Genomic DNA, 25,242 nt, shown 5'->3' on the forward strand with positions numbered 1-25,242 from the left:
CCCACCTTTTATTATCTATAGGTTGATGTCCTCCAGATTTATAGTACAGACCCCAAACTCTTCCCTGAGCTCCAGATTTATATATCCAACTGCTACATGATTTCTGCAGTTAGATATATCATGGGAATTTCAAACATATTCAAAACCAAATGTTTGCTTCCACTTCCTTTCCAATCTGTTCCTTCCCCAGGTTTTCTCATTTCCATTCAGCCAGAGGCTTAGGCCAAAAACTCTGCAATCATCTTTGACTTTTCTTTCTCTCATTCCCCATATCTCCTTCCCGATATCTCAGCACATCTCATTGGACCTTTCTTTGAAATACATTCCAAATCCAACCACCTCTTTCCTCATCACATCTACCCTAGTCCAAGGCCCCTTCATCTCTCATCTGAACTACTCCTCTACATCCCTCGTCTTCTTCTATCTGCTCTCTCCGCTATCACTCTTGTGCCCAGCAGTATTTTCCCAATGCAACCATGGTGGCACCTGTAAAATATAAATGAGACTCTCATTTCCCTCCAACCGTTTCCTGTCACACTGAAATGAAATTCACAATTCTCATTGTAAGACAGAAACTTTCCTCCCAATTCTTGTATTTCCAAGTAGAGGAGCTTCCATTGAATGCCCCTCCAGGCCTCTCTCTGTGTGTCCCTTTACCCCTCTCCTCCACATGGAAGCAGAGTGAGTTTTTTGGCTGTTTGGCTTAAGGAAAGGAACTTATGCTCCCACGTAAGTACCTTGGCCCTTGCTCTCCCCTCTGCCTGTAATATTCTTCCCCTAGGTATTGCAAGGTTTACTCACTTAAATCATAAGAGATGTATTTCATAAGTCTTTACTCAAATTTCCATCTCTCCAGAAAGGTCTTTTTGTGCCCCCTCTCATCTAATATAGTAAATTATGGGAATCAATCTTAATTCCGTTAATTTACTATATTTTTCTTCACAGCATTTATCACTAGTGAATGTATATTATACATTCATTTGCTTGTTTATTTGTTATCTGTCTCTCCACCTTATCCTAGAATGCAAATTGAGGGCAGGGTCTTTGTTTTAGTCACCGTTGTATTCCTAGCACCTAGAACAGTGACTGGCACATAGTACACGTACAATAAATATTTGTTGAATGTATGAATTGTTTTGGTAAATTTTGATTGAACTCTCTTATAATCTTACAATTTCCAATGAGTTTTCAGTTTATTCTCTTTAGGTTTTTCAATAAACAATCATTTAATCTTCATAAAATAATTTATCTGTTCCTTTCAAAACATTTAAATTTGTATATTATGTTGTTATTTAATATCATTGGCAAGTACTTCCAGAATAGTTTGGCATACTAGTGAGAACGGGCATCCCTCTGTTTCTAATTTAAATGGGAATGTGTCAAAGATTCCACCCTAATGTTGTTGGCTATATAGTCTTGTTAAGGAGATGATTTTTTTATCCTTATCTTACTAAGGTATTTTTTCAAATACATTTGTAGAATATATAGAGATGTTCAGATATGGATTTCCTTACAGTGAACCAAAGAGCATGGGCTTTGAGGTTAGACCATACTTTGCATCTAAACTCTATGTAAACTTCTGCAGAATATTGAGTTTCTCTGAATCTCAGTCCCTCATATGCCAACTGAAGGTAGTATTTACCTCTTGGGGTTGTTACAAGAATTATTTACGTTAGATAGGCACCTGCCGCTCACTGCAGCCGCGGGGTGACGCCTTTTGCCCCAGGGATCTCCCCACTGCCCCGCGCCTTGGGACCTCCTGTTGAAGACATGGGCATTATCGAGACCCAGCGGAAGCCAGAGGAAGGGAGGAGAGAGAAGGTGATAAATTCCAGAATCACTCATTCATCCCCACGCGGCAATTCTGGGGAAAACCTATGCGTGGTAGTGGATGTGGCTTTTTTTTCCTTTTTCTGCCCCCTCTCAGCTCTAATCCCCACCGTCTGTTCAGTACCACAAATAGAACCTTCTGTTGGATGAAATAAAATCAAACACTGGGCTTTCAAATAACAAACAAACAAACAAAAAACATTAGATAATAGTGAAATGTAATAAAATAATTAGGAGGTGATGAGTTTTATCTTTTTTAGTATGTCACTGAATTTTTAGCTTACATATCTAATTTAAATAATGACTGTGTTTAATAACCATCTAACAAAATCCCTGAAGATTCAACAATCAGCTCTAACAAATTGTTGGGAGCTGGCTCTAGCACACCAATGATCCCATACCAGAAAAAAAAAAAGATTAAAAGAGGGAAGAAGAGGAGGTGCGCTAGAGGAAGACCACACTCATCTCCCACTTACAGGTCAGGACAGGAAGAATCAAATTACTGGCCATACCCCTTTTCATTTCAGGTCACTAAACTGGCTGATATGGGGGAAGGGGAAACCACAACTAAAACGTAGGATCAAAATACTAAACTGGTCAGACTTTTAATAACCAAAAATGATCAGAGTGAAATTGGAGAAATAAACATAAAACTGCTTTATGTTTTATGTTCCCAAGTTGAGAAAGGCAGTGAAACAGTTAAGCTAATATTTTTATTTTAGATTTAAAAAAAATCTATATTTATAAGCGAGATACTGCAATGGTTTTATATTCTTGTGGTCAGACTTGAGGTTCAAAGCTATCTTTATAAAAAGAATTGGAACTATTCCATCTCTATGCTCAGAAACCATTTAAATACTTCTTTGAAACGTTGTAGTCACCCTGATACAGCTTCAAGACTCTGCTTTTTGTTTTTTCTTAATAAATTATTTTATTTCATTTATTTTTGGCTGTGTTGGGTCTTCCTTGCTGCGCACAGGCTTTCTCTAGTTGTGGTGAGCGGGGGTTACTCTTCGTTGCGGTGTGCAGGCATCTCATTGCAGTGGCTTCTCTTGTTGTGGAGCACGGGCTCTAGGCACGTGGGTTTCAGTAGTTGTGGAACGTGGGCTCAGTAGTTGTGGCTCGCGGACTCTAGAGCGCAGGCTCAGTAGTTGTGGCACACGGGCTTAGTTGCTCCGCGGCATCTTCCCGGACCAGGGCTTGAACCCGTGTCCCCTGCATTGGCAGGCAGATTCTTAACCACTGCACCCCAGGGAAATCCAAGACACTGCTTTTGTAAAACAGTTCTTTGACAATTTCTCAAAATTTTCTAGTTATTGATTTAGTTACATTTTCTTTTTCTTCTTGATTCTATTTTCACCATTCATATTTTCCCAGATTATCCACTAACAGACTCATGTTTCAAAGCAGCTCAGTTATATGAAGTACTCATTATAATTATTTTAATTTCTTCTACATCCATCGTCATAGCTCCTTTCTCATTACTAATATTGTGCCTTTATGTTGTCTGTTTCTTCTCTTCAATTTCTTAAATTATGGTCATTTTAACATTCTTTGGGGAGGTCTTAAACATGCTAATTTTGCAAAATGTTCTTAAAGATTCAGTGTGCTTAATGAGAGGAAAGCCAAAGTCTGGTGGAAGTACTGGGAGATGACAGCTTTGTTTTTTTTTACATCTTTATTGAAGTATAATTGCTTTACAGTGGTATGTTGGTTTCTGCTTTATAACAAAGTGAATCAGCTATACATATACATATATCCCCATATCTCCTCAATCTTGCATCTCCCTCCCATCCTCTCTATCCCACTCCTCTAGGTGGTCACAAAGCACCAAGCTGATCTCCCTGTGCTATGCAGCTGCTTCCCACTAGCTAACTGTTTTACATTTGGTAGTGTATATATGTCCATGCCATCTCACTTTGTCCCAGCTTACCCTTCCCCCTCCCTGTGTACTCAAGTCCATTCTCTACATCTGCGTCTTTATACCTGTTCTGCCCCTAGGCTCTTCAGAACCTTTTTCTTTTCTCTAGAATCCATATATATGTGTTAGCATATGGCATTTGTTTTTCCCTTTATGACTTACTTCACACTGTGACAGTCTCTACGTCCATCAACTTCACTACAAATAACTCAATTTCATTTCTTTTTATGGCTGAGTAATAGTCCATTGTATATATGTGCCACATCTTCTTTATCCATTCATCCAATGATGGACACTTAAGTTGCTTCCATGTCCTGCCTATTGTAAATAGTGCTGCAATGAACATTGTAGTACATGACTCTTTTTGAATTATGGTTTTCTCAGGGCATATGCCCAGTAATGGCATTGCTGGGTCATATGGTAGTTCTATTTTCAGTTTTTTAAGGAACTTCCATACTGTTCTCCATAGTGGCTGTATCAATTTACATTCCCACCAACAGTGAAAGAGGGTTCCCTTTTCTCCACACCCTCTCCAGCATTTATTGTTTGTAGATTTTTTGATGATGGCCATTCTGACTGATGTGAGGTGATACCTCATTGTAGTTTTGATTTGCATTTCTCTAATGATTAGTGATATTGAGCATCCTTTCACGCATTTGTTGGCAATCTGTATATCTTCTTTGGAGAAATGTCTATTTAGGTCTTCTGCCCATTTTTGGATTGGGTTGTTTGTTTTTTTGATATTGAGCTGCATGAGCTGCTTGTAAAATTTAGAGATTAATCCTTTGTCAGCTGCTTCATTAGCAAATATTTTCTCCCATTCTGAGGGTTGTCTTTTCATCTTGTTTACAGTTTCCTTTGCTGTGCAAAAGCTTTTAAGTTTCATTGGGTCCCATTTGTTTATTTTTGTTTTTATTTCCATTTCTCTAGGAGGTGGGTCAAAAAGGATCTTGTTGTGATTTATGTCATAGACTGTTCTGCCTATGTTTTCCTCTAAGAGTTTTATAGTGTCTGGCCTTACATCTAGGCCTTTAATCCATTTTGAGTTTATTTTTGTGTATGGTGTTAGGGAGGTTTCTAACTTCATTCTTTTTTTTTAAATTTTTATTTATTTATTTTTGGCTGCTTTCGGTCTTTGTTGCTGCGCGCAGGCTTTCTCCAGTTGCCGCAAGTGGGGCTACTCTTTGTTGTGGCGCACGGGCTTCTCATTGCACTGGCTTCTCTTGTTGTGGAGCACCGGCTCTAGGCGTGAGGACTTCAGTAGTTGTGGCACGTGGGTTCAGCAGCTGTGGCTCACGGGCTCTAGAGAGCAGGCTCAGTAGTTGTGGCACACGGGCTTAGTTGCTCCGCGGCATGTGGGATCTTCCTAGACCAGGGATCTAACCTGTGTCCCCTGCATTGGCAGGCAGACTCTCAACCACTGTGCCACCAGGGCAGTCCCTAACTTCATTCTTTTACATGTAGCTGTCCAGTTTTACCAGAAAAGAGGCTGTCTTTTCTCCATTGTATATTCTCGCCTGCTTTATCAAAAATAAGGTGACCATATGTGTGTGGGTTTAATCTCTGGGATTTCTATCCTATTCCATTGATCTATATTCCTTTTTTTGTGCCAGTACCATACTGTCTTGATTCCTGTAGCTTTGTAGTATAGTTTGAAGTCCAGGAGCCTGATTCTTCCAGCTCTGTTTTTCTTTCTCAAGATTGCTTTGGCTATTCAGGGTCTTTTGTGTTTCCATACAAATTGTGATTTTTTTTGTTCTAGTTCTGTGAAAAATGCCACTGGTAGTTTGATAGGGATTGCACTGAATCTGTAAATTGCTTTGGGTAGTAATTTTCACAATGTTGATTCTTCCAATCCAAGAACATGGTATATCTCTCCATCTGTTTGTATCATCTTTAATTCCTTTCATCAGTGTCTTATAGTTTACTGCATACAGATCTTTTGTCTCCTTAGATAGGTTAATTCCTAGGTATTTTATTCTTTTTGTTGCAATAATAAATGGTTAATTTTTCTTTCAGATTTTTCATCATTAGTATATAGGAATGCAAGAGAATTCTGTGCAATAATTTTGTATCCTGCTACTTTACCACATTCATTGATTAGCTCTAGTAGTTTTCTGGTAGCATCTTTAGGGTTCTCTATGTATAGTATCATGTCATCTGCAAACAGTGACAGCTTTACTTCTTTTCTGATTTGGATTCCTTTTATTTCTTTTTCTTGTCTGATTGCTATGGCTAAAACTTCCAAAACTATGTTGAATAATAGTGGTGAGAGTGGGCAACTTTGTCTTGTTCCTGATCTTAGAGGAAATGGTTTCAGTTTTTCACCATTGAGAATGATGTTGGCTGTGGGTTTGTCATATATGGCCTTTATTATGTTGAGGAAAGTTCCCTCTATGCCTACTTTCTGTGGGGTTTTATCATAAGTGGGTGTTGAATTTTGTCAAAAGCTTTTTCTGCATCTATTGTGATGATCATATGGTTTTTCTCCTTCAATTTGTTAAGATGGTGTATCACATTGGTTGATTTGCATATATTGAAGAATCCTTGCATTCCTGGGATAAACCCCACTTCGTCATGGTGTATGCTCCTTTTAATGTGCTGTTGGGTTCTGTTTGCTAGTATTTTGTTGAGGATTTTTGCATCTATGTTCATCAGTGATATTGGCCTGTAGTTTTCTTTCTTTGTGACATCTTTGTCTAGTTTTGGTATCAGGGTGATGGTGGCCTGGTAGAATGAGTTGGGGAGTGTTCCTCCCTCTGCTATATTTTGGAAGACTTTAAGAAAGATGGGTGTTATCTCTTCTCTAAATGTTTGGTAGAATTCGCCTGTGAAGCCATCTGGTCCTTGGCTTTTTTTTGTTGGAAGATTTTTAATCGCAGTCTCAATTTCAGTACTTATGACTGGTCTGTTTATATTTTCTATTTCTTCCTGGTTCAGTCTTGGAAGTTTGTACTTTTCTAAGAATTTGTCCATTTCTTCCAGGTTATCCATTTTATTGGCTACAGTTGCTTGCAGTAATCTCTCATGATCCTTTGTATTTCTGCAGTGTCAGTTGTTTCTTCTCCTTTTTCATTTCTAATTCTGTTGTTTTGAGTCTTCTCCCTTTTTTTCTTGATGAGTCTGGCTAATGGTTTATCAATTTTGTTTATCGTCTCAAAGAACCAGCTTTTAGTTTTATTGATCTTTCCTATTGTTTCCTTCATTTCTTTTTCATTTATTTCTAATCTGATCTTTATGATTTCTTTCCTTCTGCTAACTTTGGGGTTTTTTGTTCTTCTTTCTCTAATTGCTTTAGGTGTAAGGTTAAGTTGTTTATTTGAGATGTTTCTTGTTTCTTGAGGTAGGATTGTATTGCTATAGACTTCCCTCTTAGAACTGCTTTTGCTGCATCCCATAGGTTTTGGGTCGTCGTGTTTTTATTGTCATTTGTTTCTAGGTATTTTTTTATTTCCTCTTTGATGTCTTCAGTGATCTCTTGGTTATTAAGTAGTGTATTGTTTAGCCTCCATGTATTTGTATTTTTTACAGATTTTTTCCCGTAATTGATATCTAATCTCATAGCATTGTGGGATCTTCACAGACCGGGGCACAAACCCGTGTCCCCTGCATCGGCAGGTGGACTCTCAACCACTGTGCCACCAGGGAAGCCCAGCACTGGGTTTTCATACAATATGAGGAATGAAACTGGAGTTATAAATTTGGTAGGTTAGTTCACTAGCATAAATTTATAAATCTGGTTTTTGTAAGTTGTATTGGTTTGGGGCTGCTTGAATGTTTAAAAATTCATCCTTTTCCCTCTCCCACTTTTTTTGTCTTATAGTTAGAAAAATTCCCTGTGAAATTACATCCTGTTGCAGTTGACTTAAAGGGAATACAAGTAAAGGCCTTGATTTGTGCTGCATGGGCTGGAATTAAAGGAAGGCTGCTGCATGTGTCTGGAATGGACCATTGAAGTGCCACTGGCAAACAAAGGAAGAAACCCAGAGAAAAGTACAGCTCAGATGGGAGGATGGGGGTTGAGCTAAAGCTGCCTCTTCCCAACTTGAAATCTCGTATGGACCACTTACATGGTAATCTTTGGAATGTTTTATGTTTTTATAGAACAGCCACTTTGAGGTGGAAGTCCAGAATTTCATTCAGACACCATGGGAAAATTTCAAATGCATTTTTGTGTAATAAAGATACCCAGTTTGGATCTTTATTTTATTCATATTTAATTTAAATTTGGATAAAAATATTTCTCCAAGTCCCTCAGAAAGAATAAATAAGCAGTTTACATTCTAAAGTCTTTCATGTCCAAAAACTTGTCTTTCTTTTGTTCTCAAATATAAATGATGATTCATCCGAATAGCAGATTCCTGGATTGACATTTTGTTAGAAGTTGAAAATGGCTTACTATTTTCTAGCCTCAGAGATGCAGATGAGACATATGAAACTGATTTGCTATCCTTTCCTTTGTAATTAACTGCTTTTTTCCTGTGCCTTTGGAATTGGGTAATTTTACCATAAGTCTAGCACTTAGTAACACTTTTGATTTGAAGATTCAAGTCTGTCTTAAACAAAGGGCACTTTTTTCTTATATTTCTTTGATTATTTCCTCACCATCTGTTTCTTACTCTCCTGCTTTATGTATTAAATATATATTTTCATACTGAGTATCCTGAATGTATCTACATGTCTCTCTTCTGATTTCCATTTTTTGGTGTTTTTATAAGATTGTGCCTTTATTTGATCGTCTAGATTACCAATTCAGTCTTCATCTGTATTCTATTTTTAATTTCCCTACTCAGTTTTTGATTCAAAAATGTCTATTATTTTTCAAATACCCTTTTCTCCTGTTTACTGTCCTTAAGAGAGATATTTTCTAAAGTTCTCTTCTGTTTCCTCCCATAAGTCTGCCTCGTTAGGAGTCAGGTACCTGTTCTGATTGTTTGGCTTCATCTCTATCCTTCATGTGAGTCCCCTTAAATGACCTGTGGTTTCTCTTTACTCATTTCAGTGAGTGTGGGTTCTTGCAGCACCTATGAAGGTCAGGCTATTTGGGACTCAGGTAGTATCAGGCAGTGAGAGAAGATTCTTTTGCAGTGATCAGTGGTAAACAAGCTGTCATGAGAGGGTCTCACATGGCAGCTGAGGGAGTGAGAAATGAAGAGGCCTCCAGAAATGGTTCTCAAACCTCTAGTTGTATATTAGAACCATCCGGGGTGCTCTGAAAAATTACCTATGCCCAGACTCTTCCCTACTAGTTAAATCACAATCTCTAGGGCAGGGCTCAGTGCATTTTCCAAATACTCTGAAGTGAGCAGCCACTGCTGAGAAGCTTTGCGGGAGAGTCTCAGGTTTCTCCAGGTATGAGCAATAAGTGGGAGTCCTCTTCCAGCTGGAGGGAAGAGGAACCATCCAGCCCAGAAGTGAAGCTCTCGCCACAGAGAGCTAGAGGAGGCAGGGCTGTTACCTGCCCAGAATCCTCGTGGGGCCTTTAAAGAACCTGTGCCCAGGTAAGGGAGAAGTTGTGTGGGTAGCAGCAAGCAAGGCATGAATCTCTGTTTTCACTTACTTAAATGCCTCCTTCTCCTTTCTGCTCCTGTCCCTCCCCAACCCACCTACCTATTATAAGTCATACTTTACCTAGGATTTTATCGTCGAAATGATTGCCATATGTAAACATGGCTCGTGTATCTCATTACTATCTTATTTATTTATTTATTCATTTTTGGCTGTGTTGGGTCTTCGTTGCTGCACGCGGGCTTTCCCTAGTTGCAGCGAGCGGGGGCTACTCTTTGTTGTGGTGTGCGGGCTTTTCATGTGGAATTTGACCAATTAAATTTCACTATAGGCTCTTACCATAGTCTCTATATTTCATTATCTTTCCTTATGCAAGTTTATCCTTCTGTCGTAAAAATATTTCTGAAAGGAATATTATTTTGAATTTATTTTTAGGAAAATAATTCTTCTAATGAGAAGACCCTATTAATCTAAATCTGTCTACTTACTCCTAAATTGTTTCCTATTTCTTACCACTTAATAAATGGTAAATTTGCCATTTTCATCTGATAATCCAGTACTGAATGCTTAGGTTTTTTTTTTTTTTTGCGGTACGCAGGCCTCTCACTGTTGTGGCCTCTCCCGTTGCGGAGCACAGGCTCCGGACGCACAGGCTCAGCGGCCATGGCTCACAGGCCCAGCCGCTTCGCGGCACGTGGGATCTTCCCAGACCGGGGCATGAACCCATGTCCCCTGCATCGGCAGGCGGACTCTCAACCACTGCGCCACCAGGGAAGCCGAAGTATGGCTCTTCTGTAAAAGGTCCAATTATGAAAAGTTGCAAAGAAGAGTAGATTTGGTGTTTACTGACAAATCTTAAAGACTATATACAAATGAAAGGCAAAAGACTGAGATTTTTGAATGATTATAAAACTCTCTCTGTATCAGGAAAGTAATCCTAGGAAAGTCCTTCCAGCAAATTCTGGGTATTTGTGGCCATCACCTTTATCAGTTCCCTTTTATCCGAGAAAAATGCAGAAATCCTGAGATAATAGTTACATGGAAAAGATGTCTCTGGGAGTAACTGAAAAAGAAGCCCTATGCATTTTAATGGTTTTCAATCCTAGCTTTATGTAAGAATCATCTGGGAAAATCTTTAAAATAGTAATGCCTAGGACCTACTCCAAACTAATTAAAGTTGAATCCAATTACTTTAAAGCTTCCCAGGTAATACTAACATGCAGGTGGGTTGAAAACCACTGCTCTGAAAACAAAGCTCAGCTACAAATCGGGTAGCACCAGGTTGAGCGTTGCTATGATATTAAGCAAGCCAAGGAGAAACATGGAACGGATGTCAGTGTTGGGCAGCATGGTTATAGTGGGACACAGCTAGAGGAGGGACTCATCCAGCTAGAGGATGATGACCCAGGACCATCAGTGTCAGCATCACCTGGAAACTTACTAGACATGCAAATTATTAGGCCCCAGCCCAGACCTACAGAATCAAAAACTCTGCCAGTGGGGGCCCCCAATCTGTGTTTTAACTAGTCCTCCATGTTTGAGAATCACTGGGCTAGAGCAGGGTTTCTCCATCATTACTGTCCATGGGAATCACCTGGGGGATCTTGTTAACTGCAGCTGTCATCTGGGATGAGGTCAGAGATTCTGCATTTCAAACAAGCTGCCAGGTGATGCCAGTGCTGCTGGATGGAAGATAACACTTTGAATAGCAAGAGACCAGAGATCAAAAATGAAAGAGGCATGCAGTTACCAGGAGTTACTATGGTACTGGTGGTGGTGGTTATGATGTAAGGCTTAGGCTAAGCTGAAAGCTGTGTGACTCAGATCTGACATCTTGGGTTAGTGTAGGAGTGAGGTTTGTGAGCACTGGTGGAGGCTGGTATCCTGTTATAATTAACGTAACTTATAAGACCAGGAGCTGCATCTCAAGATTTGGAGGAATTAAATCTGTGCAATATAGCCAGTGTAATCAGCATATCATTGTTGATATGGGGAAAAAACTTACCACCTTATGCTCTGTTATTTAAGTAATCGTTCCTCTATGGCTGAAAAAGGACTCACTGCAAGATGATTGGCTTCCTAGAACAGGCAGTTTCTGGAGATACTATAAATTCTAATAAAAGGTTCGGTTCTCTGAGGAGCCCCCATAATTTTTAATGACCTCTTTTGCTATTTAATGATATTTCTAAAATCCAAATCTGAGTATGCACTGCCCTGTTTAAACCCTGCAGCAGCTCCTCACTGAAGGAGATTGGCCAGAGTGCTTTACTTGGCTCATAAGGCCTTGGTGATCTGGCCTTTATTTACCCCTTTAGCCTCATTTCTTACCAATCCATCTCCAGTCTCTACCCCATATCCCTATCAAGTCTAGCAACACTGAACTACTTTTGGTTCCTCAAATGAGCTGGGCTTTCCTTTGCCTCTGGCTGACCCTTTGTTCATGTTATTGCCTTGGCCTGGAATCAATTTCTCTCTCTTAAATCTTGTTGCCTCTTCATTAACTCCCTGGGTCTCACCTGAGGGGCCACCTCCTCTAGGAAACTTGCAGATCCTCACATTAGGAATCTCTCTGTGGCAACTGGTGTTTGCCCATTTGCTTATCTGAATCTCCATTGAAGAGATAATATTTCACTCTTGCTGTCATATGCCTAGAGTATAGTAGTCATTCAGTAAACACTTGTAGAATAAAATCAATAAATTAAAATTACAGTTGTATGGGATAGCAGAGCTACTGTTAACAAAAATTAAAATGAAGTTGTAAGAATTCTTTATTTGAACTTGGTTTAGGGCCAATCATTCAAGCATGAGTGACAGTACAGAATTGCCACAAAGCTACTTGAAGAGAGGCAACTGTTAGAAGTGGTCTTAAAAGCAAAACTCGGAGCCTAGATATGCTGCCAGTTGGACTTATCTGTATGTACTAGATCCTCTTCATTTCTTCAACCAAATTTTCTTTCTTTTGGCCTAGGTTACACCCTAATTCTTGTGTAAATTCTTGACATTTTCCTGTACTTGTGTGTGTGTGTGTGTGTGTGTGTGTGTGTGTGTGATAGTTTTGGTCCTCTGAGCACCGAGCAAGCAAAATTTACTTGGTCTTTGAATCTTGAAACTATGTGCCTGTTTGTCTTTATTTTGGACTCTGATTTCAAACTTCAACTTAGCCAGACTTAAGCGACTCAAAAGGAACATTACTCAGCTATTGATATCCTCACTAAAGACAGGATCAATGATGCCTTTATAAACTACAGAAAGGAAAGGGAAAGCAACAGTATCATCCTGGAAAATACTGTCATAAAACACACTGCACGTTATCTTTAAATGTGTCTAATGGGTCATTAGCCATATATTATGTTATCACATAATGGTATACATATATATAAATTCAAAAATATAAATATATACAAATATAAAATATATATAATTAAAATTATATAATACATGATATATAATAAGACATTATTTTTCCCTTCTCTACATGCCCAACTTCCATTTTATGCAACTTTTTCTATGTATTATTAAAATATTCTATTTTAACATGGATAGTTCTATAAATGATTTCAAAGTAAAAGTATTGGCTTTTATCGGCTGTACATAAAAACAAAATAGTAGTGAAAGAAGTTTGTGATAAAGCTGAATTTCATAAACCACTAATATTTATTTGTGTTAGGAACAAACTCCTTTTTCTTATGGCTGCACAATGGAAACATGTTCTGACATCCTGGTAAATCATAAACAACAAAAATCTGAGTAAACTGTATTTTGAGTCCAAATGATCTTGTTTTACTTTAGATTAAGACATATTTGTCCAATTGTCTTCTGGACGCCATCACCTGGATGCCCCACAGGCATCTAAAACTTAACATATCCAAAATAAAGCTCAGCATTTCTCACTCTAATCTCTTATCCACTTCAATCTGCTTTTCATCCTATGATCTCCACCTAAGTACAAAACACCAAAGTACATCTAGTCACCAAGACCAAAAGCTGGAAATCATTCTGTTGAATGTGGTAGTGATAAGAGCATAGGCTCGGAAATCAGACTGCTATGTCTAAATCCAGCTTCTGCCACGTGTTAGCTTTGTGACTTTGGGCAAGTTATTTTACCTCATCAAGACTTGGGTTTGGCATCTGTAAAACTGCACTTAATACAGTGATTTACTACAGAATAAATGAGGTAAGAACACACTACCACCAATGTCCAACTGATTTGAAGTCCTATTGATTCTGTACCTGAGTATTTCTTTTGTCTGGGCTCTCCTCCACATTTCTGATGCCTAGAAACTTATATAACATTACATACATACACAATGCCAGTGAAAGACCAATTATTACATATTCAGGCTACCCCTTGTAAGTACACAGAGAAACGGCCTTACTTAGTTTTCTAGGCCTACTTTTTTTTGCAGTATATTGGTTAAAGTTTGAAATAAATCCTGACATTAATTTGGGGCGATATAGTAAAGCTCAAGAAGTCTTTCTTTAAAAGTCTGGAATTATAATTACTATATACAATTATCATCTGCAATAGTGAAATATTATAATTAATATTTTATAAACTAGCAATATTCAGAATGCTAATCTAGCATATTGTAACTCATAACCATTATGAAATATACATGCTTGACAAAGCTTACATTTAATATAGATTGCATAATCTAAGACAAATATAAAATAATGCTTTAAAAGTTCAAACTGAAAGTTTGAGGTAGTTATGACGATTACCTTTTTGTTTTTTTAATGCCATATGATCTGTCTTTTGTGATCTTTGATTCTGCCTCAGATATGGAGGTAGCAATATCCTTTTCAAATTCCAACTGAAAATCAAATGTCAGGGGTATCACTGAAATCTTTTTCTTTACTTCACTCTGAAGGAAGTTTTTCTGCAGAAAATCCAAAACATAACTCAGTGAAAAAGGGAGCACTTTTCATATAAGGCAAATCCGGTATGGAAAGGACAAAATTAATCTCACTTCATACATACACACACTCACACACAGAATTTATGTGGCAGGCAACAATGGAAAAATAATGCAGACTGAAAATTGGAGGCCTTGTGTACCAACTCTTTTTCTATCTATGAAATGAGGGTGTTGGACTAGATGATCATGAAGGCTCCCTCCAAAATCCAAAGTCCAGAATTTAAGAACGACCTATATATTTAGGAAAGACAATATTGATACATAGAGTTATTGGAATTATAGCTGGCAGCTCTCTCCAACCTGCTCTTCTCCCTGGAGCCACACACATGGTGGAACATGAGCCAGAAATAGAGTTAAGAAAGCAATCGAAAGAGAACTTTGTTCAAGTATTTATACAGATGGACTGAAGAGGGAAAAGCGTAAAGCTAAAGAGCGAGTTAAGGAGCCGAAAATCTTCTTTAAAACATTCTCTCAGAGCACAGCACAGAGGCATAAAGAGATAAAAACCTTTTAATGGAAAATTGAATTTTAGCCTATATTTTACAAACCTTTGCTCTTATGGCCAAGAGTGCCTTTGCTTGCTCATCCAGAATATCTAACTTCTCTAAGATTTTTTTTGCCATTGTCAGTCAGTAAATTCCTATTTTAAAAGGAGGGGAAAAAATAATAAATCTCCAAAGCAATTAAATTTAAACATATAATCAATTATTTAGGCATAAATTAAGAGATCCACTTTTACATTACTGTTTTAGGTAAAGAAAAGAACTGTATAGATCATGGAATAAACCACAGAATTGCAGAGGTACCCAAGTTTTTTAGATAGAAGCTCATATGATCAGAATTCCCGGAAGCATGTGGGCCCCAGGAATTTTTTTTTTTTTTTTTTTTTTTCCGGTACGCGGGCCTCTCACTGCTGTGGCCTCTCCCGTTGCCGAGCACAGGCTCCGGACGCGCAGGCTTAGCGGCCATGGCTCACGGGCCCAGCCGCTTCGCGGCACGTGGAATCTTCCCGGACCGGGGCACGAAGCCGTGTCCCCCGCATCGGCAGGCGGACTCTCAACCACTGCGCCACCAGGGAAGCCCAGGAATTTTTAAATGTATGATAAAGGTGAGTTGCAGAAAGTTCAAGATTACTGTATGAGAACCAGATGTGACTCATACCTGAAGCAAGGGCATGCAGCTTGATTTATACCTATTTTCTTTTTGTCATGATTTAATTTTAATGAAAGTAAATAAGAAGAGCTCACATTTACAGAGTTAATTACATTCAAATTAAATTGGTCAATGGGGGCTTCCCTGGTGGCGCAGTGGTTGAGAGTCCGCCTGCCGATGCAGGGGACACGGGTTCGTGCCCCGGTCCGGGAAGATCCCACATGCCGCGGAGTGGTTGGGCCCGTGAGCCATGGCCGCTGAGCCTGCGCGTCCGGAGCCTGTGCTCCGCAACGGGAGAGGCCACAACAGTGAGAGGCCCGCGTACCAAAAATAAATAAATAAAATAAATTGGTCAATGATCCAAAACTGTTAATACAGCACTTAGAAGACAAACAGTCACACAGAAGGAGCAGCAACCAAACTGGTGAGGTTCTGTTGCCATAATAGTTCTTACTTTCCAGTTAATTAATTTGCTGAAAATTTCATCTGGGGTCAGATGGTCCACATTAGTTTTGGGGACCTGAGTGTTAGCCATCAGGACTTGGTCTAATTTATTTCCACTTTCAGATGAGAAAATTAAAAGCCACAAAATACCTTACAATGCAATACAAATAGCTAGGGGCAGAGTGGAGGCAAGGATCAGGAATATTAACCCAATCTCCCTCTATTTTATTTATTTTAAAAATTTGAGTAGACATTTATGCATTTGACATATTTTTGCTCAGTGAATTGAATGGGCTCCAGCGGCATTTAAATGTAAAAGTTCACAGAAAGTATTGAATTCATTAATATTTCTAATGAACATCAATGTCAACACTAAGGTTCTTTCTAGCTCAAAAAATTTTATGCGATGTCTCCCATATTGTATATTATTCAATCAATATCACACAAAGACAATAAAGCATGAAAAGACAAGAATTAAGAATCCTATGCCAGGAGGGGTGGGATAGGGAGGGTGGGAGGGAGCCGCAAGAGGGAGGGGATATGGAAACATATGTATATGTATAACTTAGTTATAAAGCAGAAACTAACACACAGTTGTAAAGCAATATACCCCAAAAAAGATGTTTAAAAAAAAGTACAAAAGAATAAACTACTTAGGAATTAAAAAAAAAAAAGAATCCTATGCCAAAAGCTCATATTATTTTGTACTTGGTTTCTTTTAGCTCTCTTTTCTACTTTCTTTCCTTTACTACCTATTGCCCTGGGAATGAATTCCTGGTGCTCTGCTAGTGTCTTTCCATCCCAGCATGCCCTCTGACATTTTGCTACATCTAAATACTTCACCTCTGTCCCATGATGTAATCCAATGTGACAAAGGGCTTTTGTGGGCTATGAGGCTGCGGGCAGATAGCCTGCCTTGTTGTGAACCACATAACCTTTGGTTGCAGGTTGGAAAGGAGAGAGGCAGGGCAAGGGTGTTAGCACAGTGTGAATGCCTCAGACCTCTGGGTCTCCTACAGGAGAGGAGGGGAGAGATTTTGGAAGAGAATAGAGATTATCTGGATGCTATATACTGTCTTTTCAGATTCAGGATCCACCCCTCTTATATATCCTGAAAACAACTTCAGGAATTTTAGTTTCTGTGTTTCCCTTAAACATAATATGACTTCAAGTATGGGGAAGGATGCTATATTTCTCACCAAAATTTATTTTACTGGGGACAAAGGTTTCTATTTCTAAATGAGAGAGAGAGTTAAATAACTAGAGGAACCGGCATATTGAAACGAATGTATTTCCAAGTTTGGGGAAGGTAAAAATTACATGAGGGAACTGAGACATGCTACTTACTGTGAGAGGGATGGAAAGCAGGTCCTTTTAAAGGGTAAAGTGTCTTTTGGATCTTACTTTTAGAGTCCCTCATCTTTAACATCACATCAGAATTTTAAGCTATACCACATCATCCCATTTTTTACACACACACACACGGACACAGAGCTGCAATTTGAAAGAATTTTTGGTTTTGATTTAAAATTATTTTGCTATGAATAAGTTATTTAGCTATGATATGATTTCTGGCAAGTCACTGTGCATATCATGAGTTTCTTTGAAGTGAAGAATACGGAATTTGACACTTAATGAAATTGACAGAATGATATTAGTTTCAGTTTTGCAGTTTTATTTTCATATTTTGGAACCAATACTTCCTTTTTCAGTTTGCAAATGCTTTCATAGGTCTTTGGCAATGTGCCAATGGTTCCCAGTGGAGGAAGGGCACTGGGAGAAAGTTTCAGTCCTTTCTTTTTTTTTTTTTTTTCTTGCGGTACGCGGGCCTCTCACTGTTGTGGCCTCTCCCGTTGCGGAGCACAGGCTCCGGACGCGCAGGCTCAGCGGCCATGGTTCACGGGCCCAGCCACTCCGTGGCATGTGGGATCTTCCTGGACCGGGGCACGAACCCGTGTCCCCTGCATCGGCAGGCGGACTCTCAACCACTGCACCACCAGGGAAACCCTTAATGTCTATTTTAAACCAGCATATTGGCTTCATACTTCTGCTTCATATTTATACTTCTATGGGCATAAATTCTGCTTCATTGTCCTATTTCTATGAGCATACATTTTCATTTAATGATAAACATTTCATTTGGCCTCCAGCTACTAACTCTATTACATGAAAGACACTGTGCTAGGTATTCTACCAAATTTATTGGGTAAGTTGGCACCTGGCAGACATTTTTCTTGTGACACCCATCTTCCTAGGCAAGGCAAATAGTCTCTCCTATTTCAGGTAAGAACTTCTTCAACTTCCACTTCTCATACCAGAGTCTCATCGGCATCCATTCCCATCTCACCTGTATTTTAATTTTAATAGAAGTGTTTCCTCTCCCATCCAAAGCTAATCCCTCCCAAATACTCTAGGTTCTACTACCTCTGGCCTCCTAAAAGAATTACTTCCATTTTTTATCCTCTTTCCTCTATCTTTCATTGGTTTTCTTCCCCAATTTCTTCTCCTTAGCATGCTTAAGTCTCTTCTATTTAAAACAAGAAAAAAGGGAAAAAAACTCCTCCTCTAACCTTACTAGCCATTATCCTCTCTCATCTTCCCTTTATTGCCAAATTTCTTAAGCTAGTTGTCTATACTTAGGTTTTCTAATTTTTTACAACCCTTGTCCTTCTCAGTCAGCCATCATTTGACTTCCTCTTAAACTATTCCTCTAAATCTGCTCTCATAAGTCACCAGGGTCACCATCTTATACATAGGTGGGCACTTTTCTGCTCTTATTTATCTTATTTGAGTTTTATAACTTTTGCTAATGTTGACCACCCCTTTCTATGGGTCTCCCTTCTCTTGGTTTCTGTGACAACAGTCACATCTTCTTGCCTTCTCTGAACATTCCTTGCCAATGTCTTCAACTTGCTCTTCTTTCTCAGACCGCTTCCTAAATACTAGTGTTCCTAAATGTTCAGCTATCTTTTCCACTATTCCATATATTCTCCCAGGATGAGCTTCCAAACCCAAACCATGGCTTTGGAAGTAAATACCATTTATTTCTAAAGAAATTCTCTCTTCTGAGTTCCAAACTTATATACCTCACTCAATCCAGATTTCCCACAGGTAGCCCAAAGGTAGGTCTAAAAGTAAATCCATTCTTCTGCTCCCTTAGCCAAAAATCTCTTCCAACCTTTATTATCACATAGGCATCTCTTTATTATCACACAGGTTGTATCTTAGGCATCCAGCCCATAAACTTAGGAGTTGTAAAGGTTCTCAATCCTAGTTACACTGCAGAATGAACTCAAACGGTTTGAAGAAATACAAATTCCCAGTTACCACCTCAGATCCACTAAGTCAGGATTTATGGCGGTAAAGACCCGGTATCTATTTTTTAAAGCCATTCTGATGCAGCCATTCCCTAAACCAGAATTTTGTCACCACTCTCCTGGAAAACTCCCTCCCATCCTTTCCCTAAGTATATAACAGTCACTTTCTCTTGTATATGCTACATCCTACATATCTTTTTAGTTTTTTTCCTCTTATCCATTCACATTGCTATTGCCTCAGTCTAAGATTCCATAACTTGTTGTCTGGATTATTGTAGTAGTTTCAAAATATGTCTGTACATTTGTTCCATCCTATCCATTTTATTCTTCACTATTGCCTGAATTATTTTTTCAAGAAAAATACAATCACATGCCTCCCTGATTGCAGCTTCAATGCCTCCCTGTAGCTTTCAGGACAAAGGTCAAGCTCCTTGATTTATCATGCAAGGCTCATGGTTTGGCCTCTGATTAAGCCTTTAACCTCACCTGCCTCTCCCTCACGTGTACTTGATATTCCAGTCCTAATGAACAGCTTGCAATTCTTGAATGTGTTGTATTTTCCTTTACTTGTTGCTTTGTCTTTGCTGTTCCCTCTGCCTACAATGCTGTTATCCATTCCCTGTATTTCTAAGTCCCATTCATCTCTCAAGACCCAACACAAATAACACCTCCGCTGGGAGGCTTTCCCTGATACATTGTGATTTAGATGTCCAACGTTTGTGTTCACATGATAGTCTATGTATACTGCTATCCTAGTACTTAATCACACTTTATTAAAGCATTTGATATACTTGATTCCCCCCTATACTGTTTCTTGAAGGCAAGAACCATGTCTAATTCATCTTTGCATCCCTAATACCTAACAAACTGAATAAATGAATTAACCATCAGCCATAGAGGAAATGGAAAACAGTAAATGCTACACTTGCTTTCATCCTGCATTTACATTTCTGAGTATACATAAATCTTTGACAGAGTCCTCTTGAGGTTCTTCTAGATCAAGCCATAGCATTAAAAAACACTGCTTTCTCTCCCACCTTCAAACTTAGAAAGGCAGCATAGTATACTGGTTAAGAACATGGACTCTAAAATCAGACTGCCTGGGTTTGAATCCTTGGCTCTGCTACTTACCAGCTGTATGACTGTGGGCTAATTGCCTAAACTTTCTGTGTTGTCCCATCCATAAAATGGGAATAATAGGAGGACCTACTTCATGGGGTTATGATGTTTAATTGAGTGAATGCAAGTGACACATTAAGTGCTTGATAAGAAAAGAATATAAGTAATGATACACTTACCAGTTAGGGTTAAGATGTGTGAGATTACGTATAAATTCTGCAAAATGCATGTTCCTCATATGCATATCATTTTGGTTTTTTCTGCATACCTGCCACTGTGCAATCACCAATGGTTTCCATACGTCTTATGGCCTACTTGCTTCCTTCACAGTATATTTCTTCAATTATACCTGTACTAAATGCTTGGAACTTGGGAAACAATAAGTATTCAGCAAGTCAGTATCTTCTATTTTAATCCAGAAATTCAGTATCTTCTGTACCATGTCATCTATTATCTTCTTTCCTTTCCTTCCCTAATTTTCTCATAGTTTTACTTCTCAGTTTTTTATTAAATTCTTATTCTGAGTTCAGTGAACAGAAACTAAAACTCATTGTCCCATAAAGTGTTACTGTAGGCCTTGAATATATAGTAACTGTTTAGGGACACTACTTTGATAAGCATTACTATGCTGCCATACTGGAGACTCATCAAAAAACAAAATTAGTTTGTGTTCAAGTAAATAGATCTAATCATCCCCCTTTCAACTGATACATTAACTAGGGGTGAAAGAGATGATCTCACTTCTTAAATATGTATCGATATATCTGAAGCATTCTTATATATACTTACGGTTGCTGGGAAATCCTCCCTTCTGGAATAGAGAGTTCTTATGTGGTCACAGAAACCTAACCCATAGAATCTTGGGGTTAAAATGGGTCAATAGGCTTTCACATAATTCCATGAACAGTGAGGCAACATTGACCCCAAATGGACAAGACCTTTCTAATCCTTGCTTTTATTTTCATTGTCATGTCTTCCTTCAGACCTTCAGGTGTTCATTTTCCCTCCTCTCAGTTACTACGCTTCTAATCTCCCTAATTTGCTAGCCCCTAACTTTCCTCCTCAATATCCCTCAAATATTGGTCCTTCAAAATGCCATCAGAGCTGTCTTTATTAAACAGGACACCGATCAGGTCCAGCTCCAGCCCACAAACCTCGGCTTGCTCCCCATTACCTGCAGAATAACACGCAAACCCTGCAGATGACATACGAGACAGTTCAAGAAAACAGTCCAGGACCTGGCTCGGTCTACCTTTCCAGTTAATTTCCCACCATAACCCATCTTCTTCTGCCATGTGCTACTACTCCTATTCCCCAGACACATCCTGCCCCTTTCCAAGCACGTCCTTCACTCCTGTTTTTCCTTCCACTTGGGATGTTCTTTCCTCATGTCTTCCAGTCAAAAGCCTATTCTTTCCCAACTCCTAATGTAAAGGCAACCTCTTCTGTGAGACTTTGCTTGACATTCTTTCATTCTTTGTCCCAGTGACAGTTTCATTTTCTTGTGTGCTATTATACTCTGTCCTTCATTATAGAACTTGGCACATTGTGCTATAGAGATTTACCATTTGACAACTGACAATGGTAAATTCTTTCTCACTGTGTTAAAAGCTCATTTAAAGCAAGAATTGATTTACCTACCTTTGAACCTCAACACCAGGCAAAGGATTTTACACCTAACTGGGATCTGAAAATTATAATTTAGTTTGGCGATGTCTCTGAATGAAACGGTTTAGGAGGAGTAATCCCCGTTTATCTGTAATGGATGATATTAATTCATGATGATTTACTGGGGATGAAATATGAAGTTGAGTGAATTATAAAATTTGGTTCTTGCCAAATCTAAACTCAGTAAAATTATTTTCAAAGGAAACTTGGATTTATGTTCTTAATTACTGGCTCAGTAATGACAGTTTTTTGAAAAAGAATACAATGAAATAGAGAACTTGCCAACTAGAGCAGAATAAAATCCCCAGTCAGTCTCATAGTAAATCATCCACAGGCCTCACTGCAAAGACTTGGCTCCATCAACAAATTTCAAGGTTGCAAGGCCAACATTATAAGCACATTAGAGACTGAGTTGTTACTAAAAATAACAATACCAAACTAAAAAGTTACTTTTAAGAGCATTAATTCATTTTAACAGTTAGCACTTTGAAAAAAAAAAGTCAAAAACCACACAAACAAAAAGCCCAACGTTGCCAACATAACCGGCTCTGCTAAGAAGACTTCTTCAGCAAGTTGCAAATGTCTCCTATTAAAGGAAGAATTTAGGAAAACTGAAAGTGGCTCTAAACTCACAAACTAAAGAGTAGGACTGAGCAACTGTCTAGAAAATGGGGAGGCTCAAATTAAAATTTACTCCATTATCTGGCTTTACCAGTTCAAATGTTTACTCCTTGCAGGCAAGGCCTCTGTCTTATACTTGTACCTGACACAGTCCACTAAACACTGTATTGAACACATAGTAAGTACTCTGTTAAATGATTACTTTTTGCTCAATAATGAGATAACTGGCTGAATTTCTTTACCTCGCATTCCAAGTACACACACAAGGGAATTCTTTTTTTAGTCTAAAATGTTGATAAATGACTCATATTATAGGCTGACTTATGTCACCCCCAAATTTGTATGTTGAAGCCCTAATCCCAATATCTCAGAATGTGGATGTATTTGGAGGGAGGGCCTTTATTTTAAAGAGGTAATTAAGTTAAAATGAGGGCATTAGAGTGGGCCTTGATCCACTATGACTAGTGTCATATAGGAAGAGAAGATTAAGACATAGACAATATGCACAAAGGAAAGACCATGTGAGGACACAGGGAAAAGGCATCCATCGGCAAGCCAAGGAGAGAGGCCTAAGAGGAAACCAACTTTGCAGACACCTTGGTTTTGAACTTCTAGCCTCCAGAATTGTGAGGAATAAATTACTGTTGTTTAAGTCACACCATCTGTGGTATGGTGTATGGCAGCCCCAGAAAACTAATACAGCCCACAAATCACGAGAACTAATTTAAAAACTCATTATTAGAAGAATTAATTATTAAACCTGGCCTACGTGCATAGATCCACACCGAATAATTTCTTGTCCCCTTTTTGTTATTAGAGAGCGGGAGAGGAAATTGCCTCATCTTTTTCAAACATTACTAAAATTTGCTGGTCAACCAATTTGAGGTTGGATGGTAAAATTCTAATGGCAAATATCAAAAATGTTTTAAAAGTATGATGTATATGTTCTGGGGAGTATTACTGTGGGCAAACAATGAGATAACGATTGGAAGAATCCATTGGCCAATTCGAAATCCCACCACAATTATTGCAGGAGTGATCAACTCCAGCCAGACCGGTCCAGGCCCATTCTGTCTGTTTTGGGAAGTTTGAAGTGCACCAATTATGCAGCCCAGAGTCGGCTTGCACCACATGCCCACCCTCCAGTTCTGCTTCCCCAGGGAGCCTCCACTGCAGGAACCGCCGGCGGGGCGCAGGGGCACAGGTGCATGTGGAAAACAAGGGCCCTGCACACTCTATGCCTACAGATCCTTAAATAGGAAGCCAAAATATCAAAGATGTTTTGATTGAGGAAGCTCCTAAAATTAAGTATAGAAAAAGCAAAGGTCTTTTCAAGGAACCTGGGAAAAGCCCCTGAAGCCAGCCTCCCACCTGCATCCCACACTCACCTGAGAAAGCGTGGTGAGAGCAAGCCCACAACCCAGCATGATGGTGACGCCTCTCACCCAATCCCTCCCCAGTCAGATCTCACTGGAGAAATTACTGCGACCAGGGCAGGAAGGGTCTAAGACTTAATAAAACTATGCATTTCTTTATTTTTTTAATTAATTAATTAGATTTATTTATTTTTTGCTGCATTGGGTCTTTGTTGCTGCACGCAGGCTTTTCTCTTGTTGTGGCGAGTGGAGGCTACTCTTTGTTGCGGTGCACGAGCTTCTCATTGCGGTGGCTTCTCTTGTTGGGAGCACGGGTTCTAGGCGCGCGGGCTTCAGTAGCTGTGGCTCGCGGGCTCTAGAACACAGGCTCAGTAGTTGTGGCACACCGGCCTAGCTGCTCTGCGGCATGTGGGATCCTCCCGGGCCAGGGCTTGAGCCCGTGTCTCCTGCATTGGCAGGCAGATTCCCAACCACTGCACCACCTGGGAAGCCCCAAAACTATGAATTTCTTATTTTGCCTTCCATCTCCATACAAATTTCAATTGCCAGCCTTCCAGAGCCTCTACCTCCCCAGACGGCATCTACTTCTTTCTTTTCTCTTCTGGCTCTGGTAGCTCTTTTCTGCCCGCTTTAGCCCCTTGGCAATGCGTCCTGTGTCCACAGAAACAGTTTCCTGAGCTTTCCCTACCTTGAAAAGGTCTTGAGAGCAGAGTTCTCTCTCCTCCAAGGGGTTTTCGACCCCACACTTCTGTCACTAAAAACCAAAATGACTCACCAAACCCTTATGGATATAAAAACTATTATGCTGAAGACTGGAAGGAGAGAGAGGTTAAGGAAAGAAGAAAATCAAGTAAAAAGAACTGGGGAGCAGTGACTTTGCTTCTCTTTATTTCCTTCTTCCTTTTGTACTTTCTTGGAAATGCAGAATTTCAAAAAGAAGCTTAAAGCTTCCTCCATGCAGTTTGCAGCTCTGAATGGAAGTTGACAATCTATTTTTGAATACTTGATGAAAGACTGCTTTCATGACTTATGACATTAAACAAACAAACAAACAAACAAAAGAAAACCCATTCTTATTCCTGAGGCCAAGAAACCGCCCGTGTGATTGGTAAGATCACCCTTGTATTTTACAAGTTGTATAGCAGGTTTGGCCACACACACACACACACACACACACACACACACACACACCCTATACCATTCATACACACCACAGAATAATAATCTAAAATTGACTGACCTGGGTTTCCCTGGTGGCGCAGTGGTTGAGAGTCCGCCTGCCGATGCAGGGGACACGGGTTCGTGCCCCGGTCCGGGAAGATCCCACATGCCGCGGAGCGGCTGGGCCCGTGAGCCATGGCCGCTGA

General features: G+C 39.3%; 1 protein-coding gene across 1 annotated transcript in view; it reads right to left on the bottom strand.

Moving 5' to 3' along the window:
* Positions 1-14,801, bottom strand: part of LOC307187206 (uncharacterized protein C1orf141 homolog) — a gene marked incomplete at both ends in the record, with an annotated part of 36,832 nt that extends 22,031 nt beyond the window's left edge. The window contains 2 exon segments of the mRNA XM_079923012.1: positions 13,982-14,139; positions 14,727-14,801. Coding sequence (XP_079779138.1) covers positions 13,982-14,139; positions 14,727-14,801 — 233 coding nt within the window.
* Between the last annotated feature and the right edge of the window lie 10,441 nt (positions 14,802-25,242).

The sequence above is a fragment of the Stenella coeruleoalba genome, assembly GCF_951394435.1.
Source record: "Stenella coeruleoalba genome assembly, chromosome: 1".
NCBI classification, from domain to species: Eukaryota; Metazoa; Chordata; class Mammalia; order Artiodactyla; family Delphinidae; genus Stenella; species Stenella coeruleoalba.